Source organism: Cheilinus undulatus, linkage group 11 (assembly GCF_018320785.1).
Source record: "Cheilinus undulatus linkage group 11, ASM1832078v1, whole genome shotgun sequence".
Lineage (NCBI taxonomy): Eukaryota > Metazoa > Chordata > Actinopteri > Labriformes > Labridae > Cheilinus > Cheilinus undulatus.
Window position 1 is genome coordinate 47,190,541 of NC_054875.1, and position 17,727 is coordinate 47,208,267.

General features: G+C 39.5%; 1 protein-coding gene across 5 annotated transcripts in view; it reads right to left on the minus strand.

Moving 5' to 3' along the window:
• Positions 1 to 1,743: 1,743 nt before the first annotated feature.
• Positions 1,744 to 17,727, minus strand: part of LOC121517450 (protein NDRG3-like) — a 34,446-nt gene continuing 18,462 nt past the window's right edge. For 2 of the 5 annotated variants that reach the window (XM_041799213.1, XM_041799212.1), the window contains exons 6-17: positions 17,328 to 17,390; positions 17,135 to 17,195; positions 16,293 to 16,379; positions 15,579 to 15,635; positions 15,386 to 15,489; positions 13,764 to 13,829; positions 13,612 to 13,663; positions 13,456 to 13,503; positions 11,685 to 11,720; positions 11,054 to 11,105; positions 9,263 to 9,301; positions 1,744 to 6,419 (exon numbers count right to left, since the gene is read on the minus strand). In XM_041799213.1, the coding sequence (XP_041655147.1) occupies positions 6,250 to 6,419; positions 9,263 to 9,301; positions 11,054 to 11,105; positions 11,685 to 11,720; positions 13,456 to 13,503; positions 13,612 to 13,663; positions 13,764 to 13,829; positions 15,386 to 15,489; positions 15,579 to 15,635; positions 16,293 to 16,379; positions 17,135 to 17,195; positions 17,328 to 17,390 (835 nt within the window). In that variant the 3' untranslated portion in view covers positions 1,744 to 6,249. Of the gene's footprint in view, positions 6,420 to 8,183; positions 9,072 to 9,262; positions 9,302 to 11,053; positions 11,106 to 11,684; positions 11,721 to 13,455; positions 13,504 to 13,611; positions 13,664 to 13,763; positions 13,830 to 15,385; positions 15,490 to 15,578; positions 15,636 to 16,292; positions 16,380 to 17,134; positions 17,196 to 17,327; positions 17,391 to 17,727 lie in introns of those variants that run through there. The other 3 variants (XM_041799215.1, XM_041799214.1, XM_041799216.1) reach the window with 2 other exon arrangements.

The window sequence follows — 17,727 nt, forward strand, 5'->3', positions numbered from 1 at the left end:
TTTTGCCAATTTAAAGTGATTTCAGCTACTTTTTAAATTCCCTTTTACCACTATTTATTCCCATTTTTGTCAATTACCATTTTTTTTGCAATTTTTTGCCACTTCTAACTCATGTCTGCTGCTTTTAAAATCAAATTTCACCACAATTTTTGACATTATTTACCAATTTTTAATCCATTTTAATTCTTTTTTAAACAAAAGGGATTTACACTTTTAAGAGGGCTATTTACTACACACGTGATAAGAGTGGGTATTTTTCAGGTTAATTATAAAATATGGATACCGCAGCTTAACTTTACAATGGGCCATGATTTTGCTGACCTTCATGGTCCCCTAATTTGGCTGGGCACCAGAAAGCTCTTCCATTTACCCCCCCCCCCCCCCCCCTTTGCAAGAGTTCAGAAATATTATCACTCTATGCGTTAGTATGGAGTCATTATTGCTGCAATAATTAAGCATGTCTTAAAATTTAAAGATTTTGACTTTCTGATTTTGGGCTCAGATCATTTGTCAAACTTTCCTTTATCCTCTAAGCTGCCTTCTTGTGCTTAGATTTTCTCTGCTCTGAATGTTTGCTTGCACTCAGATCTTTAGGTTCCAGCTCTAATTTTCTTTGCTCATGCTCAAACCTTGCTTATTTGTAAAACTGACTCTCTGATCTTTCTCTGTGCTCATTATGTATTTCTCTTGGATTTTTTTCATGGTCCAACCAATAGGAAACAGGTAGAAAATTGACCAGTCATGTTAGCTCTACCTGCTGTTGCCGTGCTGTTCTCCAGGAGACATTTGCTCTGATCTCACTAAGAGTCCCAACATTCTGTCACAAACACATCATCTCAGTTGACTTTCAAGCCCTGTAACTCAAACCCTGATCCTCTGACAGACTCATTTTTATTATAAAAAGTAGACAAATAATTCAGCAGTTTATGCTGGATTCACTTTTTTGATGTCTTGTAAAGATTTTTAATAATTACCATCTAATTACCGTCTAAGTTTTATCAGGAGATTTGACTCAAACTTCTACAGTGTATGTGTGTGTGAAAGAATGTTGGGACTGTCTTAGTGAGATCAAAGCGAATGACTCCTGGAGAACAGCACGGCAACAACGGGCAGAGCAAACATGATTGGTCCATCCTGGACCAGTTTCCTTTTGGTTGGTTTATTTAAAAAGAAAAGAGAGAAAAAAAGCAGAACTACGTTTGAGAAAGTTTTGTACGGGCAGAGAAAAATCATAGTGTCAATTTCACAACAAGCAGAATCAACATGAATGAGAGGAGGATGGTTTGAGCGACTTAAGGTTTAAGAACACAGCGATTAGAGCAAGGAGAAAATCTAAGCACAAGGAGACAGTTTAGAACACAACAGCAGGTTTGAATGGAAGGTTTGAAGAGAATCTGAGCCCAAAATCAATAAGTCATGCTCTGAAAATGTGCTCAAAAGTTTAGCAACAATAATGACTCTATACATTAGAAAAATAACATGTTTAATCTGCTTTTTAACTGGTTAAATAAAGAATTCAATTCTTTGGAGTAAATATTGGTACAAATGAGACTGAAAGCTGTATATATTTTTTGATTTAGTTAAATATCAGTAATGATAGTTGTCTTATTAAGTATGTCCTATAGTTTTTAACACTTCAGCAGTGAGAGTAAAATGAACGTGTCCCCTTTAAGAACCAAAGCCGCCCATCCCTGAGACATCAGACGTTCCTGCAAAACGGCAAAATATCCACGCAAAGCTGTGTTAATATTTAACAAGCTTTATTAAATTACAAACTTGTTTACAGAAGAATTCATGAAACAACAAATCTCATCGTTAACAGAACAGCTACCAATGCTTCAGTACAAACGTTAAAGTAATATTTTAATAAATACTAAGAACAAGAAAAGACAGCAGGATCAACTGGAGAAAATTTAGAAGACGTTAATATTTTCACTTTTTGGGGTACAGAGAGGCTCCCAGGAAACATTTAATGCTTCTGAAACTTGAACAAAACTACATATGGGCTTTTAACAACGCTGGTATTTGTACCCAGTCCTTTGGTGCAGATGGAGGGGAACTGTCACATCATAAAAGGTTCATCATTGCTGTCTCAAACTCCTAAACGGTGTATGAGAAGTGGAAGTCTGCTGGTCTTAATGTGAAGCTAATGCTCAGCAAATATCGAATTTCCCTACATGTTAGTTTTCGTTTTATAATTTGCGTGTCATAAATGGACGCTCTGTCTCAATGGCTGCAAAACAAGAACCCGAGCTTGAACCTGACACCGTCAGAGCCTCCCTGATCTGGAATCATAAATATCAAACATGTTTGGTATTTTAATTACAGATCAGACTGTCTCTGAAGAAATATTTGCAATAGCTGTATAAAAAAAAAGGCGGAGCTGAAGAGCAGCAGTGGTTTAATTTTACAGCTAACAAACTTTAACCTCACAACGTCAGTGGATGTTCAGATTCACGTCTGTCACCAGGCAGCTCCATCTCTCAAAGAGTCAAACTGATTCGCTTGTTCCTGGTCAGAGAATGACTGGACCAATCACCTTCATTTGAGAAGGAGGAGGTGGGCGTGGTTTGGTTAAAGCACCTCCAAATTTTGTAAACAATGGTGGCCATTAAAGAGATTGGCGTGGATGCAGCTACAGCATCCAAACTATGGCCCGGGGGCCAAATGTGGCCCACAGATTTTTTCAATTTTCTTCTGATCAGCTATGGTAAATTCTGTGGCCCTGCAATGCTTTTTAAATTAGATTTAAGATTTAAACAGCATCCAAGGTTTAGCCTGCTGCTCTTTAGCTCCACACTCATGTCCAAATACGACAGATCTCTTGTGCTTCTAAAAAGCTGCAAACACAAGGCTTCAAAAGAGAAGTTCTCTAACAACCAATGACATCCAGAAGACTCTGTTCAGTTCTCATACACTGTTGGTGTTTGAAATGAAAGATCATGAGTGACGCCGCTGGGTTCAAAACTCTGACAGAAACATTTAAAGTGCAATTTATTGGATCAAGCGCTTCCTGTCAGAGTGTGAGATAGAAACACATCAGCCTAGACTAAACCAAACCATCAATACGGGCACACTCTATACACTGAAAGCAGAATATTTTAGATCCAGAGCAAAGATCCCTGCTGACAGTTCCACCTCAAAGTTAACAAACGTCCACACCTCCATTGACACCTTGAGGAAGAAATGAACCGTTTCATTTGTTTTATATAACATTTCCATGTGGAGTTTTTAATTGTCTTTGAGCTGAAGAGACGACAGTTTTACAGCTGAACAACAACTCAGTTACTCACGAGAAGATACCACTGTACGGTTTGCATGCCAAAAACCCCACGACAAGCATCGAGCGTGCTGTTAACGTAGAAGGCCGTGGCATCTGCCACACCTCGACTGAAGAAAAGCGACAGTAAGAAAAGGGGAACCAGAGAGGAGACAGGCTGCTGTACCATCACAGACGGAGGTTCGAGGAAAATAAAGTTAATTTTAGGTTTTAAATTAAATATTTTTTTTTTAATAAAAAACATTCTTAAATATTCTGTCAATGCACAGCAACAAAAACAAGTAGAAATGTTTAGATAAGTAAGAAGTCTTCACACTACGGTGGCTCTGGAGGTCAGGAGCAAAATAACATTTTACTAAATGCAAAAATATTCAACTCAAAAACCATCAAAATATTAAAAAAAATACAAGAACCTTCATGTTTTGTGTTTATGAAATTCATGTCTACAAAATGTTTTTGTGGTTGACAAAAAAGTTTTTGCATCATAAAAGATGTTAGCCCTGGGCGATACATTAAATATCAAATGTTTTTTTGCGTTAGAGGAAATTAATGACTAAGGAATTTAATTTTGAAGGAACTGAAAGAAATAATGTGTTTATCATTAATTTAACTTCACTTCAGCATAGGAACAGGTAAATTTACACAGCTACGATGCTTACAGCTCCTACTCTGACCTGGTTTCACACCACAGCTCACAAGCGAGTTTAAACAGCTTTAAACAGCCGTTTAAGCTATTAGAAGACAAATCTCTGCAGCGCTAGGCTCAAGTCAAACAGAGTTGATCCGTTGTAGCTCACAGCTTGTGTTTAGGCCCCAGATAGACCATCAGAGACGCTGTGCAGAGGGAGCACACTCGCTGTATGTTGCTTGCTGTTATTACAGCCATCAAACTTAGAGAGGAAAACACACGTTTCTCCTGGTTACTGTGGTTAAATACAACGGTACACATGGGTCACACTCTGTTCAGGCCGGCTCAGACTAAAAAGATTTTTTGGTCTTTCATGACAACACCATGTCAGACTGTACAAAAACCATGTCCTGTCTAAGCCGATGGACTGGCCTGGTGAACCTGAGCATCCGTTGTATGCTGATGTCACAACTGTCGGGAAGGTGGGTCAAAGAGTTTTAACCATTGCTACAACAGAAGCACTCTATGTGATGGTAGCGGTATTTCAAAAAGAAGAAAACAACAAACAATAAACAATGATGAATTATGGATAACAATTATGGCCTTGTCCCACTGTATCAAGAGGAAAGGAATAGAAAGAAAATAAGCCTAAATAATCTAGCCAATACAGTTTTACTGTATGGAGGCAGAAAAAGAAAGGACTCACTCTGGTAAATGCTGATACAAAGATTAGGAGCAAATATTCTCCTATTGGTTAGCGTCATAATGCACAACGTTGACGTCAGGTCAGGGTGTTAAACTAGATATTCTGTCAGAGTGTGGTCATGGTCGCCGTTTAATATGTCAGACTACAAGAGTGTAGACTCATAATTGAGGCGGACGTTTGATGATGAGCTGCAACGATGGAGTCAGAACAAAATGTGGCTGAATGCTAGTGTAAATCATGCTGATAACTGACTCAGACTGAACTGTTGACGGTCACAGATCACTCTGCTATGCTAATACGGCGTTAGTTATTCCTCCTGTGTGCACTACAACTCCACACATGCATTTAAACCAGTTGCAAAAATCCATTCAGTGCCAGGCATTTTACCTGTGATGGTATTAATACCGGTGTACGGCCCAACACTGCAAGATATTTTTGGATTTTTTAAAATAAAATGGCATTTTTATGATTTTTTTTTATCATAACAGGAAGTGTCATTACATTCAATGATGTATTTTAGCATTTTATGACATGTTTCTCATGTTTAATTGAATATTTTGTGTTTGGTGAAACTTTTAAGCTGTTGACCTTCAGGGCCACCGCATCACACTGACTTATGTCACAACAAATATTTAAATAAAAACAACTTTCCATCAAATTTGGATCTCTGTGGTGAAGATAATGGGTCACTTTGACCCCAGCACAAACCGCAGCTTTAAAGACCGACAGAGAAAAAGACATTTATTATTCAAACTGCTGCACGATGCTTCATTGTTTGATACCAAGCTTTTTTAAAATCTTGAAATCAGCATCAAAGCCTCCAGGTAACTCATTTGTTTTTCTGGGTAGAAGGATTTTGTCTCATATAAGAACTACTTTAAACCAAATACAGCTATTTTTATGGTGGAATATGTCTTTAAAGTAACAGTAAGTCTGGAGATTTTTCCTTTTTTGAACCTTTAAACATCATGACATCTAACACCACCATCAACAGTCAGAACAAAATAATAGTAATGATTAGAAGAATAAAAGAAGGGATGTGAACTATACTAGGGCTGGTTACACGAGACGATTTTAGGCCCTAATTCAAGGCTGGTCGTACACAGAGTGTGTAGAGTTAATCTGATTATATTACAGCTCCTGAATGCATATGTCTATGCAATAATAGCCAATGGGAGTGAGCAGACTGGGCCCATGATCACATGAGTTCTCCCATGTTTTGAAAGTTTGAAAATCGTCTCGTGCAGCTAGCTGACTGGAAGAGAAATGAAGATGTGGTCTTTAACAGCGCACTGAAGGAGAGCAACACAACCATGTTTAAATATGAACCATGTACAGTAACATCTACAGTGTCACCACCGCAGCCGCTTGCCTCCAGAAATGAGGGGAGGAAGTATAAACTGACATCAGTCTCCTAGAGAGCGCAGGAAAAGAGAAGGAACACGGCCGCCACTGACACTGAGCCAGTAAAGAAATTTTTGGACGCTTTTTCAGCTCTTTGGAAAGTTTACGGCAAGAACAGAACCGCTCGGCTGCTGTTTGGAGACGGAGGCAAGTTCCAAGTGCAGCGGGCATCAGAGGAGGAGGAGAGGAGAAGAACTGAGGAGAGGCGAGAAAGAGAGAGCAGGAAACATCCTATGCAGTCATCTGGATGGTCAGAGATTCTGTGTGCTCAGGCCCGCTGGAGTTGGCGGCCTCTGGCAGCACACTGTTGGCGTTGCGGCCCCGGATGCCCTCTGTGGAGCCGACGCTGGAGGCCGAGTGAGTCCTGGAGCGGACCAGCCGGGTCATTCCAGCTGTGGGCACTGGGGGGCGACAGAGACATGGACAGGTTAGTAACCAGAGTGAGGAGTCAGATCTGTCTGACCAGTGTGTGCTGATTTGAATCATCGGTGCCACGACCGAGCAGCTGGATTCAAATCTGATGGCAGTGAGTCTGATGCTCCGTTCACACTGAAGCTCTGAATGTTTCATCCCCTCTGATCTCTGTGAGGAACAAAAATCTGCTCAGAGTCAAAGGTTTTAAAGTTTTACAGACTGCACAAACAGACGGCAGCGAGATGTGAAGACGAAGGTGTCAAGTCTGAATTAAACAGAGTTCCCACCCAGGAAAATTTCACCACCGATCGGAAACAGTTTGGATCACGGTGTTGGTTTATGAGAAAAGCACAAAGAAAGGGTTTTTTTCCTATTTATCCTTATTCACTCTGACTTACAATTAGCCCAAATGCTGAGCCAACAGAAGACAAAAAAACTACCTTTTATCTCATCTGTTCTCTGGCTGTAGTCCTCACCGGTCATGTTCGTCACTACAACATCAAACTGAAGCTCAAATAGTTAAATGAACATCAATGAGAAGTGATACTAACTGTGAAGTTCTTGAAAACAATCAATTTTCATGAGCTGTGGCAGAGTGGTTGTTATTTTTGTCTCATTTGTGGGGGTTGAAGGACGATAACTTAAACTAAAGCAGTACCAAAGATGTATAGACTTATCTGTACAGTTTTGCCCCTGCTTTCTGGAGACTTTTTATGACTGACGCTATTTCGACAAAAGCTGCCCATAGCCAAAAGGCTCCACCTTGGTCCATGTTTTATTGTCTGATAGATGCTAGGTGGGGATTTTCTCTATATTTCTTGTGAAACCAGAGGCATTAAGGCTCATTTCTGCTCTGTATTTGAATGGATGCAGGTACAGATGGAGCTTTGTGTCCGTATTCTGAGTTCATTTCATCTGTATTTCAGGATCTAGTGACAGCCGAAGGACATCCCTACCTTTAACCACCATGTTTAAGTGTCTTTTCCCTCAGTAAGGCCATGGCTACTACTCTATGCTAACACAGAGGAAGTGTTTGGACACACTGTATGGCAGCACCCCCTAACAACAGGGTTTATTGTTGCATGTGTTCGTACTTGATTTAAAGTAAATTCTTGCACGCTGAGGGACATCCAAATGTGACAAGACGAACGCACGCCAACATCTTCAATAAACATTAACTACAATATGTATTGATTAAGTACGGTACAATAGGATGTGACGATACAATGTGATGCAAAATGGTACGATACGATACGATACACAACACTAGGATACACTTCAGTACAACAGGATACGATAAGATACAGTATGGTTTGATAAGATGAAACGGATACGATGTGATTCTATGCTGTAAGGAATGGTACGATGTGGTACAAAGCAATACGATACGAAACAATACAATAAACTACAGTACAAAACGATCTGATACAATGCAGTGAGATAAGATGTTATAAAGATGCGTGTGTAACGAAACAATACAATACACTAGGTACAATACGATGCCATACAGTCTGATCGATGAGATTAGATGTGATATGGTACAGCAGGTTGCAAAAATGGAAAGTTGTAAATAACACGGTATAAGTTGCAACAGATACAATGTGAAGTGATACGCTACAGTATAGTGCTTTGTAGTCAAAAGATTAAATTCTTTAATCACGATTAATCTCAAAATTTCTGTTGTTAACTGCAATTAATCGCACCGTTTTAATCCCATTTTAAAATTCCCCTAGTTTGCATTTTAAACTAATTTGACATTATGGATTTTTCTACTGTCTTTAACTATGAGTACCTGACCTGTTTGAATCCAGACCTGTTTTTAGAGGTAGACTGAAAATTATATCATGAACTTAACCACAGAAAAACAAACTTGTTATGGATTGAAAATAAAATAAGAGAATATTAAAAAGCTCCAGATGCTCTCTGACTCGTCCACTGAGCTGTTTTTGTGTTTTTGAAGTGAAATGAGAAATTAAGGCGCAGTGGTGGGTGAATTTCACATCACTGTGGCTGCAGGGAGATGTTGACATGGCTCAACAAAGCTGAGCTGAAAGGGACAATAAAGCAACGCGATTAAAAATGTATTAGTGCACTAATAGTGGACCTTAATTGCAATTAACTCGATTAATCTTCTAAACCCTAAATATGGCACAAAAGGATACAACGCAACATGTTACGATACAGTACGACAATACATGATTTGTACACAACGCTACACCACGATTCGGTTCGGTAAGGTACTATACGTATACTACACTATGATATAAAACAATATGGTCTGATACGAAATGATCTGATATGATACAGCATGATAGAGTAAACAAGATACAGAGCATCTGTCCAAAAGAAAACGTGGAAAAAAACAGTACAATACACTAAGACACAAGATGGGACAAGGTATGATACAATATGGTTCACTGCATTTCTATACAACATCATTTGTATGATACAGAACTTTATGATAGGATACGACAGGATAAGGTACAATGTAAATCGGTTTGGTACTTTATGATAGGATAAGGTTTGATAGAACCTGGTTCAATGACACGTTACACAGCAGCTTACAAGCCTTCAGAGTGTCTGCAGTGTGAACGGAGCGCTGAATGTTGGCATGCAGCAAAGCCTGCTGGTCAATTTCACTGCAGAGAGGAAAAATAAGAGTGATCAGCTGATCAACAGCATGCAGACACACAAAAACAAAACACACACAGAAGAGACGTGGGGACAGAGAAACAAGAATGAATGCAAAGACATGAAGATGAAGATGAAGGATGACACTGGGGGTGGTGGAGGAGGATGTGGTTTTAGATTCTGGTTGGAATCCTGATACCTGATTGGCTGCTCAGACGGTTTGATACGACATGAGGGACTTTAGAAAACGAAGACAAAGAGAGAAAAAGAGAGAGAAGCACAAGGGCAGAAAGGAAGGAAGGAAGGGAGGGAGACATGTTGAGAAACAATCGTAGATCTAATCAGAGACCACACAGACAGCAGAGTTTAAGACAAACTCATCCTTCACACACTGCTGTAAACTGCTACTTACACTTAGTGAGGCCAGCTGCAGACACACATACACATGGTCTTAAAATAGCTACAGCACTACAGCCTTATATACTGTGAATCTTTCAACTTGATTTCATACGTGGGCTGGAAATGTCCGGAGGTCTCATTTAAAAACAGTGCATACTCTAAAACGGGCGTGAAAGTGGCACACATGATGGTGAAACATTTGCGGCGGTAAACTCTGACCTTTGCATACGTACATTAAAATACACTCACGGTGAGTGAAGAGAAGACTGTTAATTGATGCCACTTAACCTGTTTCAACAGCGTATTAACAGGGATTAACATCCATTTTTGGCATTCACATACCAAGAGGTAATCCTTAATACTTTGTGTGGACACACCTCAGTGTGAGCTAAAAACAGTGTGATATCTGGTAGCTCAGACTGCACACAGAGGTGGTCTGGGATGTCTTCATCTAGACTGGTTTGGTTTTGTGGATACTGAAAGTACTGTCACATATCTAAGACACCTGATACGAGACGTCAATTGATGTAATCTGCTGTATTTTGACAGTAAACAGTTAGTATGGCTTTATTTATGTCTGTCTAGCCTCGATCAGAGTGATGGGATCATGACCCTTTCTAGAGATCTGGATTATTAGTCTCATCTTAGAAATTAGAGCAACTCTTTCTGCTCCCAAACATCTCTTTATTTGGTCTTTTTTTATGTCTTTAAAACAACAAAAATGTAAAAAAGGGAAACATCTCTCGAATTTGAGGTGGTAGAACCGGTTCGTCTGTCAATGACACGTCAGAACTTGTTGGTAACTTGTTGTCTTGCACTGAGTGGTCATTTCAGTTTCATTATTTCAACACATTTATACCAACACTCTTTCCCTTATGTTGACTGTCCGGACAAAAGTTTCCAACTATGGTCTACAATTTGGCGAAAATAGAGAGAAAAAGTGTCCACATCCCCAGCTTCATCTACATTCTGTCCTCTTCCTTTGATGAGGTTAAAAATAGGAAAAGGGACCAGGGATTTCTGATATCAGGTCACTGAAGACTGTTAATGCAGAGTACGAACGCATGGACTAAAGAGATGTCAACTGCGGTATCTGAATGACTGTTAAAGGCTGTATGAGGGTCTGTAGAGGGTGTCATATGAGGCTGGTCTGTATTTGCACAATTCCAGTGCATTCATTTAAGCTGTGCATGCACATGTTTTATGTACAGTTTCTTAATTCTGAACAATTGTTGATTGTTGTTAAGTGAAACTCTATAGCCACCAGTAACTAAAGGACAATTTCTACTGAATAGGACTAAACAAAAAGTCATAATAATGACAAGAATGAAATATTACTAACACTAAAGGACAAAATTCAGAGTGGTTTGGAACATTTAACAGGCTTATGTTAACACTTTGGGGAGAAACACGAGAGAGACAAAGACAAACAAAACAACATTTTTATCACAAACCACCGAACTCAAACTCTGCCTTTGTGAACTTTCATGGCTCCCAACTTTAAATAAGTGAAAAATAAAATGTATTTATCTAAAAGCAGAAGAATGATGTGTAATAATCCAGAATGTGGAGTAAAACGAAGAGTACTCACTGTAGCCCATTCCCTGGACAAAGTACTTGAAGGCCTCTGCGAGTTTTCCAGGCTGAAGAAAAAAAAGACATGCTTTACTAACAATGAATGTTTTAAATGAAAACAGTCAGATTTGCTTATTTTTAATCTAACCATTTCAGCGTGGACATTAAGACTCGATGATTTGAAAAGTACAGCATAAAGATCTTGAAGGGTTCTCTAATTCTATGTGACGGATCAGGAGACGTTTACAGATAACTTGCTGCAGAAGTTTCCTAAACTGCTTCCTAAACCACTGCATACACTGCATATTAAAAGTGCATGCACTTTTAATACTTATTTTTCAAATGAAGTGCTGAGACCTGCCCCGTCATTATTGACTATGTATTCTGTAGTATACTGTGTCAGATGCGGCCAGGGAGACTTCTATATTACAGATTTTACAGTTATCCTTCTGTTGACTGTAAGTACAGTACAGTTGGGTTTTTTTTTGTTTTTGAAACACAGATTAGAGAATAACACCATCTGTTATAACTGTTGACAATAAAAGTCATCAGCTTCTCTCTGTTGTTTAAAACATTAAAATTAGGCTTTAAAATAACTATTTTCTCCTTTAAACCTACAGTATTAGACATTATTGGCTCAGACTCACCTGCACCACCTGAGGGAGTCCTCCACAGTCTGCCATCTAGTGGACAGAAGAAGAAATTAATATATTAATCATGTGGTTTATGATATTTTTGACCATATAAATATCTCTCTAAATGCTTAGTGCTCTGTGATCAATAAGGATATAGACTGAGCTTCCTGTCTGTACTTGACTGATTTGTTTCTGTGGGTATGCTCTAAACGAAATAGCCATTCTGGGAAATCTGAAATCCCAAATCTGGAACCTCAAATAAGTGGGAAGTTTTTCCCAGAAGAAAATGTGTCGGAGTCCGATGTCAAAGGGGGAGGTGTGACAGGCAAAGCAGGAGAAAACATGGAAAATTTAAAAGCTTTCAACAAGAATTTCACAACCAAATGGTGTAGTGACCACAATTAGAAACGTTCAGACATTTAAGAATGCAGGAGGTGCATTACTGAGGCAGAGCGTTGCATACAGAGCTGTGAAAAAGTGTTTTCCTCCTTTCAGATGTCTTATTTTTTGTATATTTGTCACACTGACATGTTTCAGATCATTAGACAAAGTTTAAAAGTAGACCAAAACAACCTGATTAAATACAAAAGTCAGGTTTTAAATGATAATTTGACTTAAGGGAAAAAACACCCAAACATACCTGGCCCTATGTGATAAAGTCATTATCCTCCTTTGTTAAATCATGAGTTGACAGTGGTTAACAACATTTTAAGGAGAGCTGAGTTCCGTTTCACCATCCACACTCATGTCTGATTACTACCAGACCTGTTGAATCCAGAAACCTCTTAAATAGAACCAGTCTGACAAAGTGAAGTAGGCTAAAAGATCTCCTACACATCATGGCGCCATCTAAAGAAGTTCAAGAACAGATGAGAAACAAAGTCACCAACACCAAAGGTGTGCAGCATTTCATCAAAGAACACCAGACCAACAGTCAGACATGGTGGTGGTAGTGTGATGTTCTGGACCAGGACCTGGACCACTTGCTGTAATCAGTGGAACCATGAATTCTGCTCTCTATCAGAAAAGCCTGAAGAAGAAAGTCCAGCCAACAGTTCATGACCTCCAGCTTAAGCTCACTTGGGTTATGAAGCAGGACAATGATCCCAAACACATCAGCAAGTCTGCCTCTGAATGGCTTGAAAACTAAATGAAGGTTTTGGAGTGGTCCAGTCAAAGTCTGGACTCATGCTGTGGCATGACCTTAAACAGGCCATTCATGCTGGAAAATCCTTCATTGTGGCTGAATTAAAACAATCCTGCATAGGAGAGTGGGGCAATGTGAAAGACCCATTGATGGTAACTGAAAACACTTGGAACAGCCAGTTATCAGGTCTAGGGGGCAATGACTTTTTTACATGGGGCCAGGTAGGTTTGGATGGCTTTCTTCCCTTAATAAATGAAATTATCATTCAAAAACTGACTTTTCTATTTACTCATGTTCTTTTTGTCTAATATTAAAAGTTGTTCAATGATCTGAAACATTTAAGTGTGACAAATACGCAAAAAAAAAAAGAAATCAGGAAGTGCAAATACTTTTTCACAGCTCTGATTTTTCAGCTGAAGGTGTCTTATGACAATGTTTCTTTCCTTTCTATTTTTACATCCTGTACTACAATAAGGCATTTTTCCCAAGGAACTGGCTTGCTTCTTTCTGTTTCACTCCACTTGCTTCCAAATTTGTGACGTCTACTCCAAATCGGTCTACAACACCGACGACAGCAGTGCAAGAAACGTTAGCTAAAGAGGCATGGTTAAGAGGCAGACAGAGGCAGGCGGGTACCTTCAGTAGGGTGGTGTTGGTGGGGTTCAGTCTGGAGTTACACTCCACCTGCAGGACACAACACACACACACAAAGACAGAGACACACACTTTTTTATTAATACATTTGCCTTCTCGTACCGGCCGTTGTCATGGAAACAGGGCAGAGAGACTCACCACGGCATCAACGGCAGGCGACGTGTCTCCAACCACCAACAGAGCCGGACACCTAATACAGACGTCAGAGAAACCACACCACTGTGTGTCATTTATACTAATAAAGACTTTTCATTTGGTTTGGAATGAGATTTAAAAAAGAGAAATATTACCGGAGCGTGGTCACTGTGTTTTCATTCAAACCAGGGATCGGCCGCTCCATGCACAACTCAGTACGACTAAAAGACACACACAGAAACACACAACAGAATGCATCACCACAATGAAAACTCACTGTAACAGTGAAGTGAATTAGGGATGTTTCACTTGAGGGACCTGGATCAAAGTACTCTTGCCCTCAAAGTCTGATTCATTTCAACCTGAGTCGCAGACATAGTATGAAAGAGATATGAAAGCAACCGTGCTCGAGTACAGCATATTCGTTAGTGGGCAGAGCTGTAAAGTCAACTCTAAACATCCCGTTTCTTCAAAATCTTTCAAATCAGTGCAGCACAGGCCCATTTCATCCTCTGAACTACACAGTAGATGTAGAAGAAGGAGGAGGGTCATTGTTAGCATTTATCATTGTTAGCCATTATCCACACAGAGCATACACAAATGTTGTCCTGAGTAATTGTCTCTTTTTCTTCATCTCTGTGGATATTCAAACCAACGACAATACTTCATTAGTAGAAAAGGGTACATACAGGAACTCTAGCATTAAATTTGATACAATTTAAGACCTTTTTCAAGACGCTCTCAATATATCTTAAGACCTCTCTGCATCTTCAATATCTAACCTGTTACATTGGTGACACAATTACGTTCATGTTCTGTACAGACTGTAAGATAAAAATGTGACAACACAGCTAAGAAAATTCAGATAGTATTTGCTATTGTAGTATACAAAGTAAGCTTTCTTTGAGATGCTAGCAGTGTCAACATTAGCAGACTCTGTGTTAGTATTACACTAGGCAAACACCTCACTGAAAAGTTGCTAATTATTAGCAAAACCCTGTAATCCTCAAACACCTTCTCTTCCAACCACTCATATAAAAACTTGCATTAACCAATCACTTATATGCACACATCACTAGTTAACCTGTTAGCTAGGGACACAGCAGAGCTTTCAGGATGCACCGATAGCTCAATTGGCCAGATATTAAACAAATATGCAGACTAGCATCAGATCTGGTGGAGTTCCATCAGAATCTCACAACAAAAACAGAAAAACAGCCTACAATCTCTTTTGACAAATATAAAAACTGAAAATAGCTACAAACTGAAGACCTCATGGTCTTGCATTTAAGACTTTCTAAGACCTTCATTTTTGCTAAACTGATTTAATACTTTTAAGATCCTTCAGACACCCTGCAGAACGCATATCCCAACAATCTCTCTCTTATGTCGACTGTCTTTTGTTTGCAACTTTTGGAAAAAGGGGGTAGAACTGGTGAGGAAAAAAAAACAACATTCCATCCTCTGCCTCTGATGATGTCATCATTTGAAAAAGTGCATGGAACTTTTCCAAAAGTCAACAACTACTGCCTACTTTTTGGCAAAAATAGAGTGAATAACGCCCATCAGACAGAGGCTGGAGCCAATCTAAGCGATGACAGAGAAACTAGCAGGAATGCTCACATTCACACCTCTAAATTTAGAGTCACTAATTAACCTGATGAGCATGGATTTGGACTGTGGAACGATGTTACTCATGTGAAAGCAGACCAGTGGGGGGCCACCCTCACAGGCAGCTAAGAGCTAGCCTCATTGAGCTTGTTGGCTACCATCCTACCTGTCGTAGCTAGTGTAGAACAAGGCCAGGTTCTCCTGTGGTATATCCTGAGAGATGTGGAGTCTGTATGTCTGGATGATCTCCTTATTCTCTGTTAACTCATCCTGTACAAACACAGCACAGCACAACCATGTTTCTTGATATCTATAGATAAAGTTCTATGAGCTTTTCATGTGTCTGTATTGGTCCTCACAGTGCTGAAGTGGTGTCCCATAATGGTGTCCACCAGGTTGCTTGTCCAGCCGCTCAGCTGCAAGAAACAGAAACAGATGTATTTGATAATTATTTACTCATCAACTGCTTTCAACCGTGCACACTGCAAACACCAATACCAATATATTATAGGTGACCAATATACCTCTATCAACTGTAAATGCTGAAAGTAGCACTGTCTATATAGCTGTGCAACCGTCACCTTCAGCGACTGCATGCAACTTTACAGTCACTGTGATATTACATGCAGCCCCTTTGCTGGTGTAGATGGCAGCGCAGGTGCGTGGTGCCACTTTTTTCTGTTTTTTTTTCTCCATCATAAGGTCATATTAGTACATCTAAAGAAAACAGTGGATATACTGATCAGTGAATAAACCTTGTAGAATTCTGGTTTGCCCAATGGACTGCTGAGTAAAAGACAAGTGACCAAAGGAGTCGGGGCAGAGTGACTAATGTGTCACAACTATCAGTGTTGACATAGACTAAGGGCTCAACTAGTACATTGTTAGATAGCAGGATTACAAACTCCACATGGTGAAAATTGATATTTAAGCTTTACTAAACACAGTAAAGTCACTGTGTAGGAAGACTGTTTAAAACTTTATTCTCTTAAAAGGCCACCCCAAAAATGATAGAGGATTATTTACCAGTGTGATTTAATCTGGATTTATCAGTATGTGTGAGAGAGACACACCTTTGAGGCCGCCCAGTCCATCCAGCCTTTGGCACAGGGATCAATATTGATCAGAACCAAACCCTCAACGAGACCAGGCTGTTTCAGCTGGAAGAGAACAACAGAATGATCAACATAATTGCTATTTACAACAATCATCACTGCCATCAATATCATTCTCATTATCATAGCCATCATCATCTCTACCACCATCATCATGATCACTATCACAATCATCAATTTAATTATCACACTGTTATGGAAAATTCTACTACTTCTAATATCCTTGTGTCTCCACAGATATTCCAAGTATGGTATAGTTATTCTACGGTCAAGCTGTAAGGTCAGGAGTCAGGACTATAGGAGTCCCTCCTCTCCTCCTGAGCTGGTAGTCTAAACTCACTAGCTTGAGTGCTTGCTTTAATACTTGACATCAATCAGTGGAGTCTGTGTACACATATTTTGAGTTGTCATCGAGGTTAAGGTTGCCTTAAAGGGATTTAAAGGGTGAACTAGTTTGGGTTTCATTAGAAACATGAATTGAGCCTCACTATGTGGTGGTGTCATGGTTTCCCCTCAGCAAGACTAGTTAACAGCTCAACATATCCCATTTGAGTCCCCTGTGTCTTCTTCTCACCTCTGTTTATTAGATTTTTCTTTATCCATCACCATAATCATCATCATCACCACCATCATCTCAACAGTCATAACCATCATCATCACTATCAAAATCATCACAACCATCATCATCTCCCTAATTACCATCATCATCATCATAATTATGACAATCATCCCCATCACTACCATCACTATCAGTATCCCCATCATCATCACCATCATTATCATTACTTAGATGAACTCACTGCCAGTTTGGTGAGTACGTAAGCTCCAGCTCCAACGCCGATACCAATCACACTCTTCACCCTGGAGATAAATACACAAACTGGGGTTAAAATAACTCACCATGTCTGTCTGGAGGTTCCAACATTTATACATTTAAATATTAACATAAACTCCTCTCATGCATTAGATGTCATAAGATGACAACAGACTCACTGAAGCTGTGTCAGGACAGTCGGCAGCATCTCAGCCAGCTCGTCCATGGTGGGGTACTGGTACCTGCACACAAATACACAATCACTGCAGTCACTGCTTTTATAAGCCATGTCAACAAAACAACATCAGCAATAAACAACATTGCTTTATTTTTGTTTTGGCTGTTTGCTTACATGACAATGGTGGTTTTGGTTCCTGCCATTTTTTTTAAGATTGGTTCAGACCAGCAAACTTTTAAAATCAATAACATCTCCATCGCCTCGTAAACTCAAGTAACCAGTTCGTCTTCTGTTTGTTCAGAATGGTTCCAGTCAAAATCCACGTGTGAGCAGATGAACTTTAACAACAATGCTTTATAAAACATTCCCTCCTTGCCTTTGAAGATGCTGTCATCCTTTAA